Below are 22,297 nucleotides of genomic sequence, written 5' to 3'. Positions count from 1 at the left end.
ATGCAAACAGCTTTTGCAGATCTCTGTAAATTTTGAACTTCTTTCTTAGAGATTGGAGTTATTTTCTCAGACCTTTCAACAAATCAATAATTAGAGAATAATGAGAGAGAGTAAAACCAAAAACCCAGTCCACTGTGGCAGCTTCCAAAGCAAAAGCTGACGTCTGCCCACCAAATTCAGTCAAAGCCAATTCACTTTGTGCTCTTTCCTTCTTTTTAATCAACATTCTCTGTGGTTGGCTAGCCAGCACCAATTCTCTCTTGATTGATTAATTCAACATCCAACCAACTCCCAGTCCCTGAGCAAAACTACATCTTGATGCTGAAATATCTACTGTTCTTACAGCAATAATTGACCTGCATTATATTTCCAGGTCAGTTCCCAACAGCAAACATCCGTGATTTGTTCATTATTCTTGCTCATTATTTTTGAACAAATTGCTGTTCAACATACAAAGTCCAATTCTCAACTTCAACTCTTGGTTCAAAATCAAATATGAGAATCAGGGCGGCACAGCGGCACAATGGTTAGCACTGTTGCCTCACAGCGCCAGGGACTCAGGTTCGATTCCAGCCTCGGACGACTGTGTGGAGTTTGCATATTCTCCCCGTGTCTGCGTGGGTTTCCTGTGGGTGCTCCGGATTCCTCCCACAGTCCAAAGATGTGCAGGTTAGGGTGGATTGGCCATGCTAAATTGCCCGTAGTGTTCAGGGAGGCGTAGATTAGGTGGGTCTGGGTGGGACGATCTGGGGTTCAGTGTGGACTTGTTGGGCCAAAGAGCCTGTTTCTACACTGTAGGGATTCTATGAAAAAATAGAGGTACTCTCAACATATATGAGTTTCAGCATTAGTGTGATGTTTGTCATACATTTGTCCAAAAGATTGGCAGATCATGTTGAACAGCAAGTCCCTTTTGGAGTTCATGACAGGGTAGGTATTGACTATATCCAACCACCCATGTTTTGCAGAACTCAAAACATAGTATCCAACATTATATGTGACCCTGTGATGAGACATTTGCTGAATAATCCTGAATGTGCAAAGGAAGTACTCTGACAACTAATTTAGGATTCTCAACTTGTGTAAGAAGGAAACTACCTGTATTAATTGATAATACCCTTTTCTTTGCAGACAGAAAGAACTAGTACACACACTGCAACTATTTCAACTCAATTAAATAACAAACAATCAATATTTTCTCTAAGCTGCACAGCTGCGTGCTCTGAGGTTCCACAGTGATTGCAGAATCGATTTCCAACTTTGGAAGTCAATGCCACGCACAGATCATGGAATCCTGCACAGCACTGAAAGAAAATTAGAAGGAATGCTGGTGGCGTCCATTTGTTAGTTCATTTCTCAATGCAGTGCCTTGACTAAGCAGAGTCAACCTGCCGGTTTAATATTCAAACAAAGTTTGGAAGTTATCTGTCAGTGATCGTTAACTGCGGCAGTCTCTATTACAATGCCTCTGCCTGTCAAAGTCCATTTGCCAGTCAATGGTGTTTATTTCAGCAGCAAAATGTTGTGAATTTTAAAATGTGAATGATCATTGTTGCTTCAACCCTCAGTGCAGCCCAAAAAATTCTAGATTACAACAGAGATAATGGGAATTGCAGATGCTGGAGAATCCGAGATAATAAGGTGTGGAGCTGAATGAACACAGCAGGCCAAGCAGCATCTTAGGAGCACAAAAGCTGACGTTTCGGGCCTAAACCCTTCATCAGAGAGGGGGATGGGGTGAGGGTTCTGAAATAAATCGAGAGAGGGGGGGAGGTGGATCAAAGATGGATAGAGGAGAAGATAGGTGGAGAGGAGACAGACAACTTAAAGAGGCGAGGATGGAGCCAGGAGAGGTGAGTTTAGGTGGGGAGGTAAGGAGGGGATAGGTCAGTCCGGGGAGGACGGACAGGTCAAGGGGGCGGGATGAGGTTAGTAGGTAGGGAATGGAGGTGCGGTTTGAGGTGGGAGGAGGGGATAGCTGAGAGGAAGAACAGTTTAGGAAGGCAGGGACAACATGGGCTGGTTTTGGGATGTAGTGGGGGGGAGGGGCGATTTCGAAGCTTATGAAATCCACATTGATACCATTGGGCTGCAGGGTTCCCAAGCGGAACATAAGTTGCTGTTCCTGCAACCTTCAGGTGGCATCAGTGTGACACTGCAGGAGGCCCAGGATGGACATGTCGTCTATGGAATGCAAGAAGGAGTTGAAATGGTTTGTGACTAGGAGGTGCAGTGGTTTACTGCGAACTGAGCGTAGGTGTTCTGCAAAGTGTTCAGCAAGCCTCCGCTTGGTTTCCCTGATGTAGAGGAGGCCACAACGGGTACAGCGGATGCAGTATACCACATTAGCAGATGTGCAGGTGAACATCTGCTTGATGTGGAAATTCTTCTTGGGGTCTGGGATGGGGGTGACGGAGGAGGTATGGGGACAAATGTAGTACTTCCTGCGGTTGCAGGGGTAAGTGCCAGGTGTGGTGGGGTTGGAGGGGAGTGTGGAGCGGACAAGGGAGTCACAGAGAGAGTGGTCTCTACAGAAAGCAGATAAGGGTGGGGATGGAAAAATGTCTTTGGTGGTGGGGTCGGATTGTAGATGGCGGAAGTGTCAGAGGATGATGCGTTGGATCCGGAGGTTGGTGGGGCGGTATGTGAGGACAAGGGGGATTCTCTTTTGGCGGTTATTGCGGGGATGGGGTGTGAGGGATGAGTTGCGGGAAATGGGGGAGAAACGGTCTAGGGTGTTCTCGACTACTGCAGGGGGGATGTTGCAGTCCTTGAAGAACAAGGACATCTGGGATGTACGTGAGTGGAATGCCTCATCCTGGGAGCAGATGTAGCAGAGGCGAAGGCGAAGGAATTGGGAATAGGGAATTTTTGCACGAAGGTGGGTGGGAGGTGGTGTATTCTAGGTAGCTGTGGAAGTCGGTGGGCTTGAAATGGATATCGGTTTCTAGGTGGTTGCCTGCAATGGAGACAGAGAGGTCAAGGAAGGTGAGGGATGTTTTAGAGGTGGTCCAGGTGAACTTGAGGTTGGGGTGGAAGATGTGGGTGAAGTGGATAAACTTAGATTACAACAGAGTTCCTGTATGTATACAATCTTTCGGTGAGAACTATAAGGTTGTAAGCACTACTCAAGCAGGCTACATTTTTAATCGCCTTCCATGATGAACTGCATTAACAAAGGCTCATGATTCAGCATTAGATGTAATTGTCAACATTCAGCTCGGTACTATAAATTGTTTTACCATAACAACAGCAGAAATAAATACCACTAGGACAGCTGTTCATTTGAGCTCTTGGGATAAAGCCTGGGTCTATGGGCAATGTTTTAGTGCCCACAAAACTTCCTGACATCACTGCCCGCTGACAGCAGTACCACCTGTCCTGAAATAGAAAACATCTTTTTCTAAGGCTTTAACAGAGAATGACATTTAGTATATATTGATATTGAGTTGTCAATCAGAGTGAGGTAAAATAAGTTCGAGCATTGTTAGGTGCCTACAAAAAAGGATGGAATTGATTTAACTTGACCATTAACTATTTCTCAAGGGTTAATATAAAGCATATTTCTCACTTAATTTGGAATTTTCCTTGTTTCATCATCTCTGACAACTGAATTACCATTTAAACTTTGCACCTTTTGTGCTGTTTCCATTCAAATCTGCCTCACAGACATCTTAAAGATATTGACATTGGGAATACAACTTTATTTTAGTTTACTGAAGCAAGGAGGAAAAAGAAAGGGACAACAGGATCAACAACCAGCTGAAAGTGCTTAGCACCTAGCTACCAGTATCCCTACTACAAGGAGAATTAAGTGTTTCTGACTCTAGGTGACTCAATAATAATGTTATGGAAGCTAGAAAAGAAGCTACCCCTGAAGGTTTCTGGCAGAATAGCTATGGCTGTTGACAGCCATTCAAACACCTAGAAGATCGCGAGAACAAGGTCCACTTTCCACCAAAATTCCATGTCCATGCTGTCTGTGTCAGAGGTGGTTTCAGGAGCCTGGATCTCATCAAGATCAACCATTTCCCAGATTCTTAGGAATTACTATGGTCTGCCACCTACCATACAATTGTACCTTCAAAAACAGCCACTTCACAAAAGATCCTGTAGGAAAATGGCTTCCAAGGGGAACTGGCATATCAGCCAGAATAGAACCAAACAATGACTGCAAGAGATATTCATAACAATCTTGTGATAAACTATTTTTCACTTAGTCACTTGGCAGGACAGGATATCACTACTGCCGAAAAAAGAAAACATATTGAAGCTTTTTGTCTTGCTTCCATCAGGATAAAAGGAAAAGCTCCAAATGTGAAGGAAACAATAGTTTATATTGTACGAAAATGCGTGCTGATTGGTTAGCCATCCAACTCTGATTGGTCGAGGCATGTTCATGGAGAATTCACCAAGGAACTACTGTATCCCCTGCTTTTGTTCAAGTCAGAACAGTTGCAAAACCATCTGCTTGTAGAACACAAGACCCTGTGTGTGAACGTTGATAGCTTCTAGAAAACATAAATGAACCACATTTTTGACTATCATTTCTGGCTTGTGCATACATAGTGCTGTCTACATCTTCCTCTTTCCACCAAAAATATGTTACAATATTTGTACTTCTAAACCATTCTCCATTCATCTGATTAGTTCTTATAAATGTTCTTATTTTGGTAACAGTGTGCGATACTTGATCTTATCCTTGACACTAACTGACACTGGAGCACATGAGACATATCTCAAAGTAAGCTTTTGTAACCTTTCCCTCATGGAAGATATCTCCTGGGATGAACCTGCTGCAGGCTGCATCTCTTACAATGTGGTAAGGGCAGCTTGAAATTGCACCCTTTCTGACATTTGACTTGCATCTGAAGGAGATGGTGAGAAAGCTCTTTTCTACCAAATGACTATTTGCAAACATGACTGTGATGTGTGCCAGAGTGAACCTCATGGCATCTAATGTCATCACTGAAAAGTTGAAAGACACTTTCAGTGCCCTGGCACGAAAAGACTAGGTCAAGTAGAATCAATCCACATGCAGTGACAATTGTGTCAGTACTTTCAGCATCAATGGTAGTAGCATAAATTCTGTTGCAGGAGCCTCCATTGACCAATGCCTCTTCTTCCTCAGGTAGCTCAGGAAATTTGGCATGGGCATAAGGTCCCTCGCCAACTTCTACAAAAGCACCATTGAAAGCATACAGTCCGGGTGCATAACGGCCTGGTATGGCAACTGCTCTGCCAAGCACCATAAGAAACTACAGAAAGTTGTGTGCACAGGCCATGGAAGCCATTCTCCCATCCACGGGCTCTATTCTCACATTTCGCTGCCAGGGAAAGGCAGCCAACATCATCAGAGACCTATCGCATCCCAGTAATGACCTGCTACAATCTCTTCCATCAGGCAGAAGATACAGAAGCCTGAACACACACACAAGCAGGTTCAGGAGCAGCTTCGTTCTAGCCGTTATCAGATTGCTGAACGGGCTCTAGCCTCAAATTCTGTAACCTGCAAGACACTAAATCTTTTTGCTCTGTACATCGTTTGTTTGCTGTGGTCTGCCTATACCGCTTGTAAACAAAATTTTTCCACTGTATTTCGGTACACGTGACAGACCTTAGAACATAGAACATAGGCCTTGTGGCAGAAGAGCTGGTAGTGCAATGTGAAGAAGGCAGCATTGCGGGCACCTCTCAACCATCGAGCTCAGGATCAGATATCGCAAATCATTGTTTAATGTCCACCTGGATGACGTATTCCCTACTGAACACCACATTAGATGTTATTGGTGAAATGTTTGATAAAATGCTGCTGGAGACCAAAGCAGAAGTCCTGGCAGCAGACCAAGAAAAACAGAAAACATAATGAAGGGAGGTTTCAATGTCTTAAGAGTTATATAGCATGGAAACAGGCCCACCACTCCAACTTATCCACGCTGATGAAGTTTCCCAAACTAAACTAGTCCCATTTGTCTGCATTTGGCCCATATCCCTGTAAGCCATTCCTATTCAAGTACCTGTCCAAATGTCTTTTAAAGGTCGTAAATGTACCAGCATCAACCACTTCCTCTCGCAGTTCATTCCACAAATGAACCATCCCATGTGTCAAAACGTTGCTTTACACGTCCCTTTAAATCTTTCTCCTTCCATTTTAAAATTAAACCCCCTAATTCTGAACTCCCCTAATCTTAGGAAAAGGCCTTTGCTATTCACCTATGATTTATAAAGCTTTATAAGGTCATCCCTCCACCTCTTACGCTTCAGTGAAATAAGTCCCAACTTCTCCAGCTTCTCCTTTTAACTCAAACCTTCTAGTCCTATAATATATGCAATGCAGGATTCAAAGTAATGACGAGGAAAAGAAGAATAATGCTAAGACAATCATTTGCATCCCAGATATGTTGTTGCAGGTGTTGCATTGGATGGACAGGGTCAGAAATCACAGGACACCAGGTTATCCAACAGGTTTATTTGAGAACACAAGCTTTCGGAACTTTACTCCTCTTTCAGGTGTTAGTGAGAGAGTTAGTATCAGACACAGAATTTATAAGTAAAAGATCAAAGGGTCACACCACTGATGGGGGTGTACTAAACTAACTGAAAATGCTGTTAAATCTTTAATCAATTAGAAGGTTTTAATTGATTAACATGTATATGTAAACCCCTGAACTCCTTTCAAACTCTCTCCCACACGCGCGCGCACACACACACACTCCCACACACGCGCGCACAGACACACGCACTCTCTCCCACATACACATGCGCGCGCACACACACACTCTCTCCCGCGCGCGCGCACACACTCTCTCTCACACTCTTACACACAAAAACACACACTCTCCCATACACGCACGCACACACTCTCTCTCCCAGACGGACGGACACACACAAACACATGCATGCACGCATGTGTAAATCTAAGGGGTGAATTTGTATTTGCAGAGGCATTTTACTTTGTTCAAAAAGCACACAATTTATAGACAATGTGGTTTTTTGTAAATTCCTACTTTATTAATAAAATCAGTCTGACTCCAAACCAAAACACAACAAATTCTAAACAAGGCCTCACACCTAACTGGCATTGTCTGACCTAAAATGTCACCTCTTCTTTACACTGATAAGTTCTCACAGGACAGTGACTTGAAAGAAATTTGGATATTTATAAATATATATTAATCAAATAAAACCTTCTAAGTGATTAAAGATTTAACAGCATCTTAGGCTCATTTAGTACACCCTCATCAGTGGTGTGACCCTTTGATCTTTTACTGGTAAATTCTGTGTCTGATGCTACCTCTCTCACTAACACCTGGAGGAGGAGTAAGGCTCCAAAAGCTTCTGTTTTCTAATAAACTTGTTGGACTATAATCTGGTATCACATGATTTCTGACCTTTTGTATCTTAGAAGCTGCAAAGCTTTTTCTTAAGATGAGAGGGCAAAGCATGCAATTTCTCTCCCATGTTATGGGCATTATTTTGTTTTGAAATTGCTTGAAGTTGAGATCTTTAGGTGCTGTGAAAATTTTTCAAATCCCAAGTATCAACAGGTAAATCATAATGGCAATAATGACAGGTGCATGTGCTAAGCAATTAATGGAGCAGATTCAGCATTGAAATCTCTCGGTATGGAATTACACTTTGAAGGAACATGGCTGCAGTACTTAATTTCTAACCATTTAAATTAGTAGCAGGTAAATTAAACACTGCAAGCCACAACATTTAGGCTAGTATTTCCTGTGATTGTCATTCTGCATTGGGAATGCCTGAATCCAGAATTAGACCTAATGTGCATTTAATATTGGAATAAGAGAATGCAAAAATGTACTCACCATAGGTTTCTGTGGTAATGCGACGTTGTGCATATGTTGCTAAGCCCTCACTCAGCCACATTTCTTCCCATGTGGCATTGGTAACTGCATTTCCAAACCAACTGTGTGCAATTTCATGGATAACATCAATAATGAGAAATTCATCACTTTCCAAAATACAGGAAATAATGAAAGTCAAACATGGGTTTTCCATCGCGACAATTGGGAAAGAGGGTGGAAGGAAAACAACATCATACCTGAGGAAAAAAAAACTAATATTTTACAAAATCTCATTTTATTTCACACATTCAAACTATTTACATCATCCTTCTCAACACAACTCATTAAATCATCTTTCTCAATAGGTGAGCATGTAAAAAGGATCAGTGCAAATGCACTCCTCTAAACAGGAGAAGAGGGACACAGGAAGCATCAAAGCACTGACGTGTTGGCAGAACATCTGTTGTAGAGTGAATGCTGGAATCCACCATTCAGGGGTTATAACAGGTTCAATCCCAAGTCTACACCGAATTAATCAAATAAAGCTCGGAAGTGTTATCATGGTTTCTACATTGCCATGTGAAAGAGGGACAACAAATTCAAGAGAGTCTTCTTCTTAATTTTTAACCACTATCCAAAGATTCCTGCTAGAAAAGTACATGCGAAGGATATGATCATGCTGTCTGGTGAAGCGTGTACAGTTGAGCATCTTGCTAAAACTCACCGATTGGTTTCACATGCAACATTACCACACAAATTTGGAACCAAAGAGTTTTCCGGCACCCTGGAACTATACCTCGACCTGAAATACTGGCTCCAGGAAAGAAGGGGGCAGAAAAAAATGCAAATGATGAAATTATTGTTCTACATGTTTAAATGAGTGCTGCTCTTCAGTGAGCCAAACCTCAGCAAACAGCACAAAATAACTTGGTGAAGTAGCATCAGATTAGCTTCCTGTAGAAATGGAAGCCGGGTAATTTCTGGGATCACAAGGAGAGTGAGTCCTACTTTAGCCAAATCAAAGAACTGGTTGGGTGTAGAGGGCTGAACAATCTTTGTTTGCACAGTATGTTTCAGAAAAACCCTCATTCTAATTCTGTCAGCCTGTACAAATGAAGGAATCTTGTCATATTGTCAGGCAGATTTATTGTTTATTTTCACAACTTTTCATCTAACATCATTTATTACAACCAAGCTTCACATTAGCAGCAACATGAGTATTTTCTGTAATCAAAATCTAGCTTCATGAGTATTTTATGAAATATCTTATAGGGGTTTCTTCTGCTCTTTGGTAAATCACTTGACAGGGAGTATAATTTGTTCAGCTCAGGAAATAGGCAGTTTTAGCATATACTCATTTCTGTTGCAGTGAGTCAGCACGGAAGTGCCCTGCTTCAGTTAATCATTCAGCCAAGAATTTTTATTTAACTGAACTATAAAAGTTTATGTGGCAAGCAGCTTTGGCACTCAAGCCAATGACCATATGATCAGGAAGTCAACTGTGCTATTGCTTTAATTTTGCTAAAATCCCAGCAGTCAGACATTATTTCAACATTATGTACTCTTTCATTTATAAGATGTAATTTGTTTACAATATACATAACGACTTTGAGGAAGGAAGTGTACGTACTGCAGCCAAACTTGCAGACAACACAAAAATGTGTTGAAAGGCAAGTTGTGAAAGGAGTACAAACAGTTTACAGAGAGATATTGAGATAACAAGGTGTAGAGCTGGATGAACACCGCAGGCCAAGCAGCATCAGAGCAGCAGGAAACCTGATGTTTCGGGCCCAGACCCTAGATCTTTCTGAAGAACGGTTTAGGCACGAAATGTCAGCTTTCCTGCTCCTCTGATGCTGCTTGGCCTGCTGTGTTCATCCAGATCTATACCTTGTAATCTCAGATTGTCCAGCATCTGCAGTTCCTACTATCTCTAATACAGAGAGATATTGATAGGTTAAGTAACTAGGCAAAAAGGGGCCAAATGAACTATGTGAGGAAAATGTGAAGTTACTCATTTAGAAGAGAAAACAAAAAAACAATATTATTTAAATGGAGAGAAATTTCAGAAATCCGGACACGAGAGGTTCTTAGGGGTATTTGTGCACAAAACACAGAAAGCTAGCACACAGGTGCAGCAGGTAACCAGGAAGGCTAATGGAATTTTGGCCATTTTATCAAGGGGGTTGGAATATAAAAACAGGGATGACTAACTGCAACAGTACAAGGTGTTGGTGAGACAACATCTGGAGTTTGGTGGGCAGTTTTGGTCCCCTTATTTAAGGAAAAACTTCATTTCATTTCACGTTGAGATTCTACTCATTAGAATTTGAAAGGATTCTTAAGGCTCCTGACAAGATAAATGTTGAGTGGATGTTTACCCTGATTGGAGAGTCTAGGACCAGAAAGCATAGTCTGAGAATATAGGGGCACCAATTTAAGATTGAGATGAGCGGGAATTTCTCCTCTCAGAAAGTTAAGAATCTTTGGAACAATTTGCTGCAGAGAGCTGTGGAAGCAGTCCTTGTGTATATTTAAGGTTGAGATAGGTAAATCTTTGGTCAGTAGGGGCTTCAAGAGTTATGAGGAAAAGAAAGGAAAGTGGATGCAAAGAACATTGGATCAGCAATGATCCTGTTCAATGGTGGAGCAGACTTGAGAGGTCAATTGGCCTACTTCTCCTATTTCTTATTCTTAATACATTTATCACCAAGACAAAAACTACTACTACTTTGTAACTAGCTTTCAGGAAATTTAAGAGAAGTGCAAGAGAACTGTTGTTTGAATTATTTATCTTTGCTCTTTATGGGAAGCATTATAATTACTGTTATTGTTCATAAATCACTGCAACGTATTGGCTGGTTTATGATCATCAACTTCAGATATGGGAAAGAGCTCTCTGCACTTTAAGGCAAATGTACCAGTCTCCATCAGACACTCTCTTTTCACAGACCTAATGCTAAACCACATTCAAACTTTACTGTTTTCCTCATTACCTTTCCCACATATATGGCCCAAAGAGATTCTCTGCAGCACTTAGCCACCGTTCCACAGTGCCATTTAGTTTTGCGGTTGCAATTTTTAACAAACAAGGTTCAGCCCAAACTCTGCTTCTGTACAAATATATAAAAAGGAGAACAATTAGAAAATAAAGCCCAAGAACACATTTAACAATTCAGGCATTCTGAATAGGTAAATATCAGGAATGAGGAGCTTAGACCAATGTTCAATCATAAATTAAGGTATCACTGCAGAATGACATTAATTGAGATTTGAAACTTGAATGGTACAGAATATTTAGGAAGGACAAGAGGCTCAGGGAAAAGTGAAGGGATGGCTCTGTTGATCATTAATTGTCTCAAACAACAAGGAGAAATTACTTAAGTTCAAGAAACCAAGGTACGGAAAGAGTCAGGTAGAAATCAGAAGTGATGCAGGTCATGATAGAAGTGGGGCACAAGGCACCTAATAGTAATCACACGACAGGGTGGAGCATAAAGGAGCTTGTCAGAAAAGCATGGCAACAAACATGCAAGATTTTAACCTAAACATCAACCAGAAATGGTAGCCCGGATGAGGAGTTCATAGTGTGTTTTCAGGATAATTCCTTATGTTTTGGACTCTACTGGAGAGCAGGCTTTGGGTAGACCTGGTATCATGCAACACAATAAGATTAACTCATAACCTCAAAATGAAGGAGCCTTTTGATAGTAGCAATCATGATACCTAATTAATTTTTACATTCAGTTTGAAGGAGAGAGATCAGCTCAAGATTACTTGATAAAAGTTAAATGAAGACATTTATGAGGACATGAAAGCTAGAGTGCAAATTAGGTTAAAAGATAGGTCAAATAGTGATGCAATGAAAGACATTTAAAGTAGATACTTTAGGATACACATAATGGATACATTCCAAAGAATAACAACAATTCCAAGGAACAGACCCACCATCAGTGGTTACCATGAAATATCCACTTTAAAAGACAGTAGCAAACTCAGCAAAAAACATATTAGTACAAAGACTACTGTTAGATCAGAAGATTGGAAAGAATATAAAAAGAAAAAAACCACCAAAAAATTAACAGTAAAACAGTTAAAGTATGTGATACTACAAACAGATAACTAAAAAGTTTTAAAGACTATCTTAAAAAATAAAAGAGTTAACAAAGTGAATATTGGTCCTTTAGAAAGTGAGACCGGAAAATCCATTATGGAAAATAAGGAAATGGCTGATGAATTAGAGACATTTTCCTTCAGTCTTCACGATAATGAATAGAAGTAACATTCCAGAAGCATTGAAAAATTAAGAAGTGGAAGGGGAGAGAAAAATCAGGAAAATCACAATGAACAGAAAAGTGGTTTTGAATTAATTGTTGGGTTAACTCAACAATGTGGACCTTCACAAGTGCCCGCATCCAGAAGGACTTCAGCCCATGAGCTTAACAGAACTGACCACTGAAATAGTTGAGACATTGGTTTTTATTTTCCAAAACGTCCTTCATTCAGGGATGGTTGCATTGTGTTGCAAAATAGCAAGTGTATCTCCTTTATTTAAAGAGAGAGGAAGACAGGAAGCAGGAAACTGTAAGCCAATCATCTTAATATCTACTGCCAGACAATGTTAGAAAAGTTATTTGTAACAGTGCATCTAGAAACTTTCAAAGTAATCAGGTGGAGTCCACATGGTTTTTGTGAAAGTGAAATCATACTTGACCAATCAAATAGTTCTTTGAAAAGTTCATGTGCTACACATAAACCAGTATAAATGGATGTGCTGTACTTAGATTTAGATTACCAGAATGATAAAGAATCAATTCAGAGATAATTGCAAAAATTAAAGGCTTGTGGTGTAAGGAATAATGTACTGGCATTGCTAGAAGATTGTCTGGTTAACAAGAAGCAGATAGCAGACATAAATAAATCTTTATCAAGGTGTCATGACTGGTGTGCTATCAGAATTGGTTTTAGGACCTCAACTGTTTATAATTTAGATAAATAACATAGATGAAGGTATGGTTGTCAAATTTGCTCACGACACAAGGATGGCTAGGAAAATAAATTGTAAAAAGGACACAAGGTGCCTATAAAGGGACATAAAAGAGTTAGTGGGCAAAGTAAGCAAGCAAAGATGTGGCAAACAGAATAAAATATAGGAAAATTGTGAGACTTTGCAGGTGAATCTGAATACCTTCACACATTAATCTCAGAAGGTCAGCAAACAGGCTCAGCAAGTAATCAGGAAAGCTAATAGAGTATAATTATTTATCACAAGGGGAACTTAATACATAAGCAGGGAGATTATGCCTCAGTTATACAGGGCTCTAGCCAGACTGCATCTAAGTACAGACAGCTTATTTAGGTAAAATGTAGGTTCATTGGTAGCAGTTCAGAGAAGGTTTACCAGATTAATACCAAAAATGAATGGGTTTTCTTGTAAGGAAAGTGCAGGAAGGCTAGGCTTATCCCGTGGAGTTTGAAAGAGTAAGAGATGACTTGGTTAACACATAGGAGATCCTCAGGCATCTTAACAGGGTACATGTGGAGAGGATGTTTCTGCAAATGGAAGAGTCTAGAACTAGGAGTCACTGTTTAAAAATTAGGAGTCTCTCATTTAAAACAAAGATTAGATCAAGTTTTTTCCTCTGAAAGTTTTGATTTTTTGGAATTCTTCCTTAAAAGGAGGTTGGATTCAGCATTCTTGAACATTTTTGAAGGCAGTAAGAAGTGGGTTCTTGTTAAGCAAAAGGGACAAAAGTTATCACGAATAGGTAGGCATGCAGATTTGAGTTTACAATCAGATCACCCATGAATTTATCAAATGGTTCGGCAGACTTAAGGGGCTGCTCCTTGCTGGATGTTCCAACATACATTTTAAATCTAACATTGCTGGAGCTTTTTAGCAAATTTACGGCTGCATAAACTAACTACTTTTTATTTGAAGATTTCAATTTACGGTGGGGCAGTATTGATGCAGTTCTGTCTGAATGGCTCAGTAGGAAGTACGTTTTCTTTGGACCGAAATTTGTACAGGCAAGTCCCATTCCTGTATTTGTACACAGAACCTAGACTGGCACGTCATTGCAAACCAAGGGAATTTATGTAGATGTGTTGTGCGTTTGATTTGCACAGTCTGGTCTTCTAACAGGTTTACCTCATGCTACTCATGAGATGCAAGCACTTTTGTGCACATCTCAGGGAATCTGTTGTCACCCTGCACACAAACAGATTTTTTTTATTATCAGGGAAGGTATAGTTATCAGATTTTGAACCTAATCATAAGAAACTGCAATAGTAAGTGGTCAGATGAGTGGCAAATTCAGTTATACCATGTGTTTGCAATTGAAGGTTATGTACAAACATGAATTGGTGGTCAGTGAGGCTCCAGTTGTGGCTCAGGATAGGCCATAGAGGTTGCAGTTAGGGATCAGAGTATGTTCAAGCATGCTGCTGAAAAATTAGTACATGGTTCAATTTAAACTGGATTACGTGGCCAGAAGAATGACGCTGATCTGTCCGTGCCAAGAATTATTCATCAATAAGGAACTCTTCCAAACAAAAACTACGCAAATTTATTGATCAGCACTAACCCCTTTATCTACCACTAGTTCATAGACAGAGTTTTTTCTTTGGTTGGTTTTCTACAATAGTCCTTCTTTATGGGAGATTTTATCAGTGTGTTATTTCCGTCCCTCAGGAAATTAAATAAAACAAGGAAAATTGCTAGCATAAAGCAATGCATTGTTATTGGCAGTGTTGTCTCAATGACAGGTTTCGGGTGTTGGATTTTTGGTCAGGAATAGAAATAGATCATGGGATTAGGTTTAGATAGATGACATGATAATTAGAAATAGAATATTAAATCCTTTTTAGTGTCACAGGGGTGCTTACCGTGGACCTACATCAGCAGAAATCAGATCCCCAGCTACAAGCGCTAACAGGTAAGCAGGAACCGGATACTCCATTTGAAATCGGTATATATTTTCTTGCTCATCAAATGTGCTCCGCGTTGCACTCATCAGCACTCTAATACCAGGTGGAACCTACGAAACAAAACAGAGTAAATGAAAAAAAAATGCTGGTTTCAGCTGCTGCAGTTTTTATGAAATTAAGGATTCTAGAAAAGCAACTTAATAACATGCAGGTCAGCAATAACAAACACCAATAAAACATAGCCAAATTAGTCTCTCTTTAAACAATGTTCTAAAATCGTGCAATATGCCAAGAATAGAGCATACATTGAACAGTGTTGGTCACCTTAATATGTATAATAAAGGATGCCACACTAACCAAACAAGAACAAATTTATTTAGGCATTATGAAGTAAAGAAATATTTGACATAGCAAATGAAAGGTCATTACATTCAGGGGAATGGTCCAATCATAGCTTAAAGTGCAAGAATCAAGGAAGCTGACACATGCATACTCAGTGTGGAACATGAGATTCTATGGCAACAGATATAAAATATTTTTGAGATCTTGGTATGAATGCCTTTTCCGGCCTCATTACTGTTCTCCCTTCTGACTCCAAACATGATGTTAACCCATAACAAATTTCACATTTTCACTGCACACCCTTCAGTTTAAGAGCAAACATTCAATGGCCACAGGTAGTACTTGAAAAGGGCCTCATTTAAATCAACGACATAACATTTTAAGCCAATTGTATTTTCTGCTTTTTGAAAGTCAGCAACTGGCTCAGACTGTATTATAAACATGACTATTTTCAGTTGCTGGACTTGCAGTCTGAACCCCTAACAATTACACTCAGCATACCGAGTTATGGATAAACCATACCAGAATTCTGATATGATCTTCCTTTCTGAGTGAAAGGAAGATGATTCCTTTGACTGTCATCAAGGTACAGATACAATTTCAGAAATGGTAGGACAGTTTCTTAATTCCCTGCCTGGATGTAAAATGGGTAAATAAAAACAAAAAATGCTGAGAACCATTCAGATCAGAAGAAGTATGCTTGGACTCGAAATCATAACTTTGTTGTCCACGCCACAGATGCTACCAGTCTAACTAAATGTTTCCAGAATTTTCTGCTTTCATTTCAGACTTGTAGAGTCCACAGTATTTATTCTGAGTGTAAAGTTGGGATTATGGTTCAATTGCCCATTATATGTCACCTGAACCTCATTGATGCCTATACCATTACTTGAGGGATTAATTTGGGCCAGTGCTTTGTGGGCCACAGCGCTCAAGTGCCAGCTACAAGTTGAACTTTTAGAATATGTATTATCCACTTCTTTGTACAAAACTGTATATGGTCTTTGAACAACTTAAAATAAACATTTTGTGAAATAATCTAACTTCTGTTTTAATTTGTGCTCTGTCCACAGGTGGGTCCTTGGTTCATTGTCTTTTGATGTATCATGCTAAGCCATTTTCTAGCTCAGTGGTATTTTCTTGATAGTGGTGTTCTGCAATTACTTTTCTTTGTCAGAGGCAAAAGAGAAGGCAAGTCCCAAGTTTGCCTCAGCTAGAACAGGAATTGAACCTGCACTGTTGCTACTGAACTATTGTGAACCATATACTAGCCATCTAGCCAATGGAGCTCACTAGTTCCTCAATAAAAACATTCCAAAGTAAAACTGCACAAATTGCTAGTCAGTGGGAGAGAAAAATTAGACTTGGTTGCTAAGATGAAATGTAAATAATCTGAGTTTGACCTGTACAAGATCTTGAAAACAAACAGGGAAACCATACGGCCTTATGACCTCCATATAGATTCCACTGCATTTGTGATCATAGGCATAATTTTCACCCTAGCTTTCTTTAAGTCAGCACATTTGTTTGAGTTGTAGCTTTAAGGAAGATTGATAAGTGTATTATAGCATTACTCCATGCATGATATGAACATGTTGGTCACTTATTATACCTTTTTAGCCAGTTTGGGCTGAACAAAATATACTGAATTATTATCAGAAAGTACTCAACTCACATTGATTCATTTCCAAAGAAGCATTAAGCCTGTCAAGTTTTTAGAAGACAGCAATCCGACTGACCTAGTCTTTGCCCAGAGAAAAGTAAAAATATTAGATATTGCGCACTTTCTAATAACTCTTCATCTTAATGATCTGATTAAAAACAAAATCAATACTAGAATTAGGCCCACCCAATTCTTGTGCAGCTTCCAAGTGTAGAATTGCATTTCCCATCAATTTTGCTCTTAAAGTATTTTCTCCTTTTATTACAACAAAAAAAAATTTAATTACTGAGACTTTCAAAAAAATTAAGCATGTGCCAAAAATATCCCAAAACACTTGGAGGCACTGAGGAGAATTTTAATTGAACTCACCAGTTAGTAACTAATTGATTCATGTGACATTGTGGATTTACATTGAATTCAGTGGAAAGCCCAGCTGATGCAATGGAAACTAATGTTACACAGGGAATAAAACTGGTATTCCAACTTTTCCCCCCACAGTGATCGAGAATGCCCTCGACCGCGTCTCCCGTATTTCCAGCAACACGTCCCTCACACCCCGCCCCCGCCACAACCGCCCAAAGAGGATCCCCCTCGTTCTCACACACCATCCCACCAACCTCCGGATACAACGCATCATCCTCCGACACTTCCGCCATCTACAATCCGACCCCACCACCCAAGACATTTTTCCATCCCCTCCCCTGTCTGCTTTCCGGACAGACCACTCTCTCCGTGACTCCCTTGTTTGCTCCACACTGCCCTCCAACCCCACCACACCCGGCACCTTCCCCTGCAACCGCAGGAAATGCTACACTTGCCCCCACACCTCCCCCCTCACCCCTATCCCAGGCCCCAAGATGACATTCCACGTTACGCAGAGGTTCACCTGCACATCTGCCAATGTGGTATACTGCATCCACTGTACCCAGTGTGGCTTCCTCTACATTGGGGAAACCAAGCGGAGGCTTGGAGACCGCTTTGCAGAACACCTCCGCTCAGTTCGCAACAAACAACTGTACCTCCCAGTCGCAAACCATTTCCACTCCCTCTCCCATTCTTTAGATGACATGTCCATCATGGGCCTCCTGCAGTGCCACAATGATGCCACCCGAAGGTTGCAGGAACAGCAACTCATATTCCGCCTGGGAACCCTGCAGCCTAATGGTATCAATGTGGACTTCACCAGTTTCAAAATCTCCCCTTCCCCAACTGCATCCCTAAACCAGCCCAGTTCGTCCCCTCCCCCCACTGCACCACACAACCAGCCCAGCTCTTCCCCTCCACCCACTGCATCCCAAAACCAGTCCAATCTGTCTCCGCCTCCCCAATCTGTTCTTCCTCTCTCCCATCCCTTCCTCCCACCCCAAGCTGCACCCCCATCTACCTACTAACCTCATCCCACCTCCTTGACCTGTCAGTCTTCCCTGGACTGACCTATCCCCTCCCTACCTCCCCACCTATACTCTCTCCACCTATCTTCTTTTCTCTCCATCTTCGGTCCGCCTCCCCCTCTCTCCCTATTTATTCCAGTTCCCTCTCCCCATCCCCCTCTCTGATGAAGGGTCTAGGCCCGAAACGTCAGCTTTTGTGCTCCTGAGATGCTGCTTGGCCTGCTGTGTTCATCCAGCCTCACATTTTGTTGTCTTGGATTCTCCAGCATCTGCAGTTCCCATTATCTCTGATTCCATTTGACCTCTCTTTTTCAAGATGCAATAGAAATTCAAATGACCTAATTAGTTATATAGGCAAGGATTATGAATTTGGGCTGAGTGTAGAAATTGAAAATCTCATTTTTAAAAAATTTTTAAGTGCAGAACCACAGTTCATTCAAGCCTAGATGTTGCACAAACAACCTGATACCACAACAGCAATTGGTAAGAGTGAGACCACTGAAGGCTAGAGCTGCGTGTCATTACTGTGTATGTGGAACGTGACTGTATATCTACAGAGAAAGCTGCCAACGTATGACATCTATTTTGCTTTATACAAATTAATGAGGAACAATGACATAAGGTGCAAGTACTCTTGGTGCAAGCAGTCTGCAAAGAAAATACATATTAATAGTTAAGAACAAAAACCCGAGTTGCTGGAAAAGCTCAGCAGGTCTGGCAACATTGGAGAAGAAAAAATCAGAGTTAACGTTTCGAGTCCAGTGACCCTTCCTCAGAACAGTAGTTGTTAATAGTTAGTTAATTATTGCTGAAAGAAGACCAATCCGGTTAAAGCTTTTGCCTTGTACTAAATCAGGACAACTTGCAATAAGCGCTAAAGCAAAAGGAAACAATGCATGCTGAGGGGAAGGACAGTGTTGATAAGTGGGCACGTAGACTCTAATTGGTTGAGGTGTTGCCGTGAAGAATGCACCTATTAGTAATGACACACAGTGAACTGCCAAGCGCTGCTTGAATTCTTAAAAGCTTGTGTTTTCAAATAAACCTGTCGTATCATAACCTGGTGTCATGTGATTTCTGACTTTGTCCCATTCCAGTTAAACACCGGCACCTTCACATCATGAATTCTAAATTAGGCAACTTTGTTTTTGCATTGTTTTTTTCAGCATTACCCAAGCTATATATTTGCACATTCAAATTATTTCAGACAACATACAAACTGCTAGAGGGACTTGTTATGTCACATTTGCAGACTGAAAAGGTCTGTTCTGGTAAACAGGTTTGCTCTACATCCATGAATAATAGGAACTGCCACTGCTGGAGAATTTCAGATAACAAGGTGTAGAGGTTGATGAACAGAGCAGGCCAAGCAGCATCAGAGGGGCAGAAAAGCTGTCATTTCAGGTCTGGACCCTTCTTCAGACCGGAAATGTCAGCTTTTCTGCTCCTCTGATGCTGCGTAGCATACTGTGATCATCCAGCTCTACACCTTGTTATCTCTACTCTCCATCCACGATTGGCAGATGTATTTCAGCTTGTTATAATCTCAGTAGAGAGTTAAAAGATATTTAAACTCCCAGTTATTCGCTGCAAGGATGATTTTACAAGATTTCACATTTTCAGAAAAATGACTGTAACAAAAGGCTAAAAGCACTTTTGACTAAACATCATCTTTGCAGGCAATTTATATGTTAATCCACAGAACAAATTGAACAGGATATCACACCCTTCTTAATTTTAGCATACACAACATGTACTTTAAGCAGACATTCAATTATCCCAAAATCATGTAATTCTTAGCTTCAGTGGAATTACTTCTCTCTTTTTAAAATTTCTTAACCTGGAAATTTCCAATTCAGAACTGGACTTCATAGTCACAGTATCAACGGAGAATTTTTGTCAACAACAAGTTAGGTGAATCATCCAGCTTGGTTTTAACTCTTTACAAATTTCGTCTTTTGAATCTGAGCAGGAGTCATCACCAACACTTCAATACACTGAGCCCAAGAGAATTTTGGCTTCTACGCAAACTGGATGCCCTGGACCCAGCTGACTTACTGCTCATTAAGTTTAAAGAATATCTTAAAAGTTCATTTCCATGGAAAAATGAATCATATGGGACTTATATCCAGGTAAAAATGCTGGTTAGCTATTCTACAGAACCCAACTTTCTTTTTACTTGGTACTCAGTCTCTCCAATGTTAGCACACAGTTGCTGTCATGATCTCTAAGTATAAACATCTTGCCCCTTCTTTCCAGTAAAACAGTCTGGGTCCCCTTTAAATTCTAGTATTCAAACCATGTAGGTGTGCTGTCAGGAAGATTGCAGAGGCCTTCATTTTGCCTAAAATGAAGACACAGTTCCAGAAAATGAATCCTATAAACCTCATAATTGTAAAAGCTAATGTTTTACACATTGTGTTCTTAGTTTTATAAAATACTTCTAATTTGTATCAAAGTTAAACACAAAATAAATGACAGATTAGAAACATTTACAGTAATTGGAATCAGGATCTTCACTGTCAATTGGGCTGAAGAGTTGCAAAAGTAAACTGAGAAAATACTCATTTCATAACAAACAGAATATATATATATATATATATATATATATATACACACACATTAAAACTCAAAATATTAAAAGTCTAAAACAAAAGCAGAATATTACTAAAAATAAGATGTTTGCAAGGATATTTGCATATGTGGAGAGAATATGTGGAGGCAGGTTAACTTTCATTTTTAACCCTTTGTTGGAATGAGTTAAAAATTTAAGATGAACATTTAACAAGAAATAAAGAGATTAGAGGGAAGGGAAAACCACACATCTTTATAGAAATTATATATATTGTGACCTATAAGTGAGCAAAAGGAAATAGGAAATAGTGTGTGCAAAGCCATCATTTTCCAGACCATGACTGATTTCACCTTTGGAAATCTATCCGATGCCCACTGCCTGTAACCTGGATTAGAAATCACTTCAGGCTGCTCATATCCCAACAAAGATATGTCCTCCTTTCATAATCCATCCTTGAAAGATCTGTATAAGTTCGCAAAGCTTTTTTTTAGAAATGGCACATGGGATCATTCACTGCATAAATTGAGATATCAAGTACAAATGGAAGGAACTTGTGCTAAACTTTTATAAATCACTAGTTCCAGTATCAGTTCCAGTGCTACAGACACCACACCTTAGAAAGTGCATTTAGGCCATGAAGATAATGCAGAGGAGAACTAGGGGATTAATGAACTTTAAGTCTGTGGACACAGCAATAAAGCTGAATTTCTTTTTCTTGAATGCATATGCTTAAATTGAATTGTTTGGTTACAGTGAATAGAGAAAATTTGCTTCCAGTGGTAGATAGGTCAATAACCAGAGTACTGAGATTTAAGCTAACTTTCAGCTTGGACTGGTTTGACTGAAGGGTCTGTTTCTGTGCTGTGTGGCTCTATGATAACATCATAAGAGGAGATTAGGAGAATTTTTCAATGAGTTATGATAATCTTGAGATGGCGGGACCAGATTCAATAATTTTCAAAAGGGAACTAGATCTCATAGAATGATACCCTCACAAATGGAGGCCATTCGGCTGGTCGTCAGCAAAAGCAACTGAGCTAGTGTCAGTCCACTGTGTTTTCCCCTTGTCTTCAGATAATTATTCAATTGCCTTTTGAAAGACATAATCAAATTTGCCTCCACCACATTGTCAGACAGTGCATTCCTGGCCATTTGTTGCATAACAATGTTTTTCTAGCACTTGCTTTTTTTTTTGTTGATTTTTCCCCCATTGGATTGGGGAAATAGCAGTTTAGGAACAAATTTTCACAGGTTAAAACTGAACCATGATTCTGTAGAGGTAAATATATCCATACTAACTAATGCAAGCTTTTTATAAATCTTTCACTCTAATATTTCCAACAGGCTAACTCAAAATAGCAGGCAAACTTTTACACTTAAATCATTTTACTTGATCAGGAGCTGGGGGATTAAAACGACAACCGAAATAAACCGTTAGAGTAATTTATTTAAATTCCTTCATCAGATTTGGGCATCACTGGGTCACATGGATAGTACTTGCTGCACATCCCTAATTTTCCTTGAACTGAATTGCAAAGCTATTTCAGAGTACAGTTAAGTATCAACCACACTGCTTTGGATCTGGGGT

The 22,297-nt window shown here is 40.1% G+C and overlaps 1 protein-coding gene across 2 annotated transcripts in view; it reads right to left on the bottom strand.

Annotated features, from left to right (window-relative positions):
- rnpepl1 (arginyl aminopeptidase like 1) overlaps positions 1–22,297 on the bottom strand; it is a 58,905-nt gene that overhangs the window by 18,496 nt on the left and 18,112 nt on the right. For both annotated transcript variants that reach the window (XM_059651124.1, XM_059651125.1), the window contains exons 3-5: positions 14,697–14,848; positions 10,805–10,921; positions 7,830–8,065 (exon numbers count right to left, since the gene is read on the bottom strand). In XM_059651124.1, the coding sequence (XP_059507107.1) occupies positions 7,830–8,065; positions 10,805–10,921; positions 14,697–14,848 (505 nt within the window). The remainder of the gene's footprint in view (positions 1–7,829; positions 8,066–10,804; positions 10,922–14,696; positions 14,849–22,297) is intronic.

Source organism: Stegostoma tigrinum, chromosome 14 (genome assembly GCF_030684315.1).
Source record: "Stegostoma tigrinum isolate sSteTig4 chromosome 14, sSteTig4.hap1, whole genome shotgun sequence".
NCBI lineage: Eukaryota > Metazoa > Chordata > Chondrichthyes > Orectolobiformes > Stegostomatidae > Stegostoma > Stegostoma tigrinum.
Note: the sequence above shows the minus strand (reverse complement) of the source record. Positions and strands in the feature narration are given on the sequence as shown.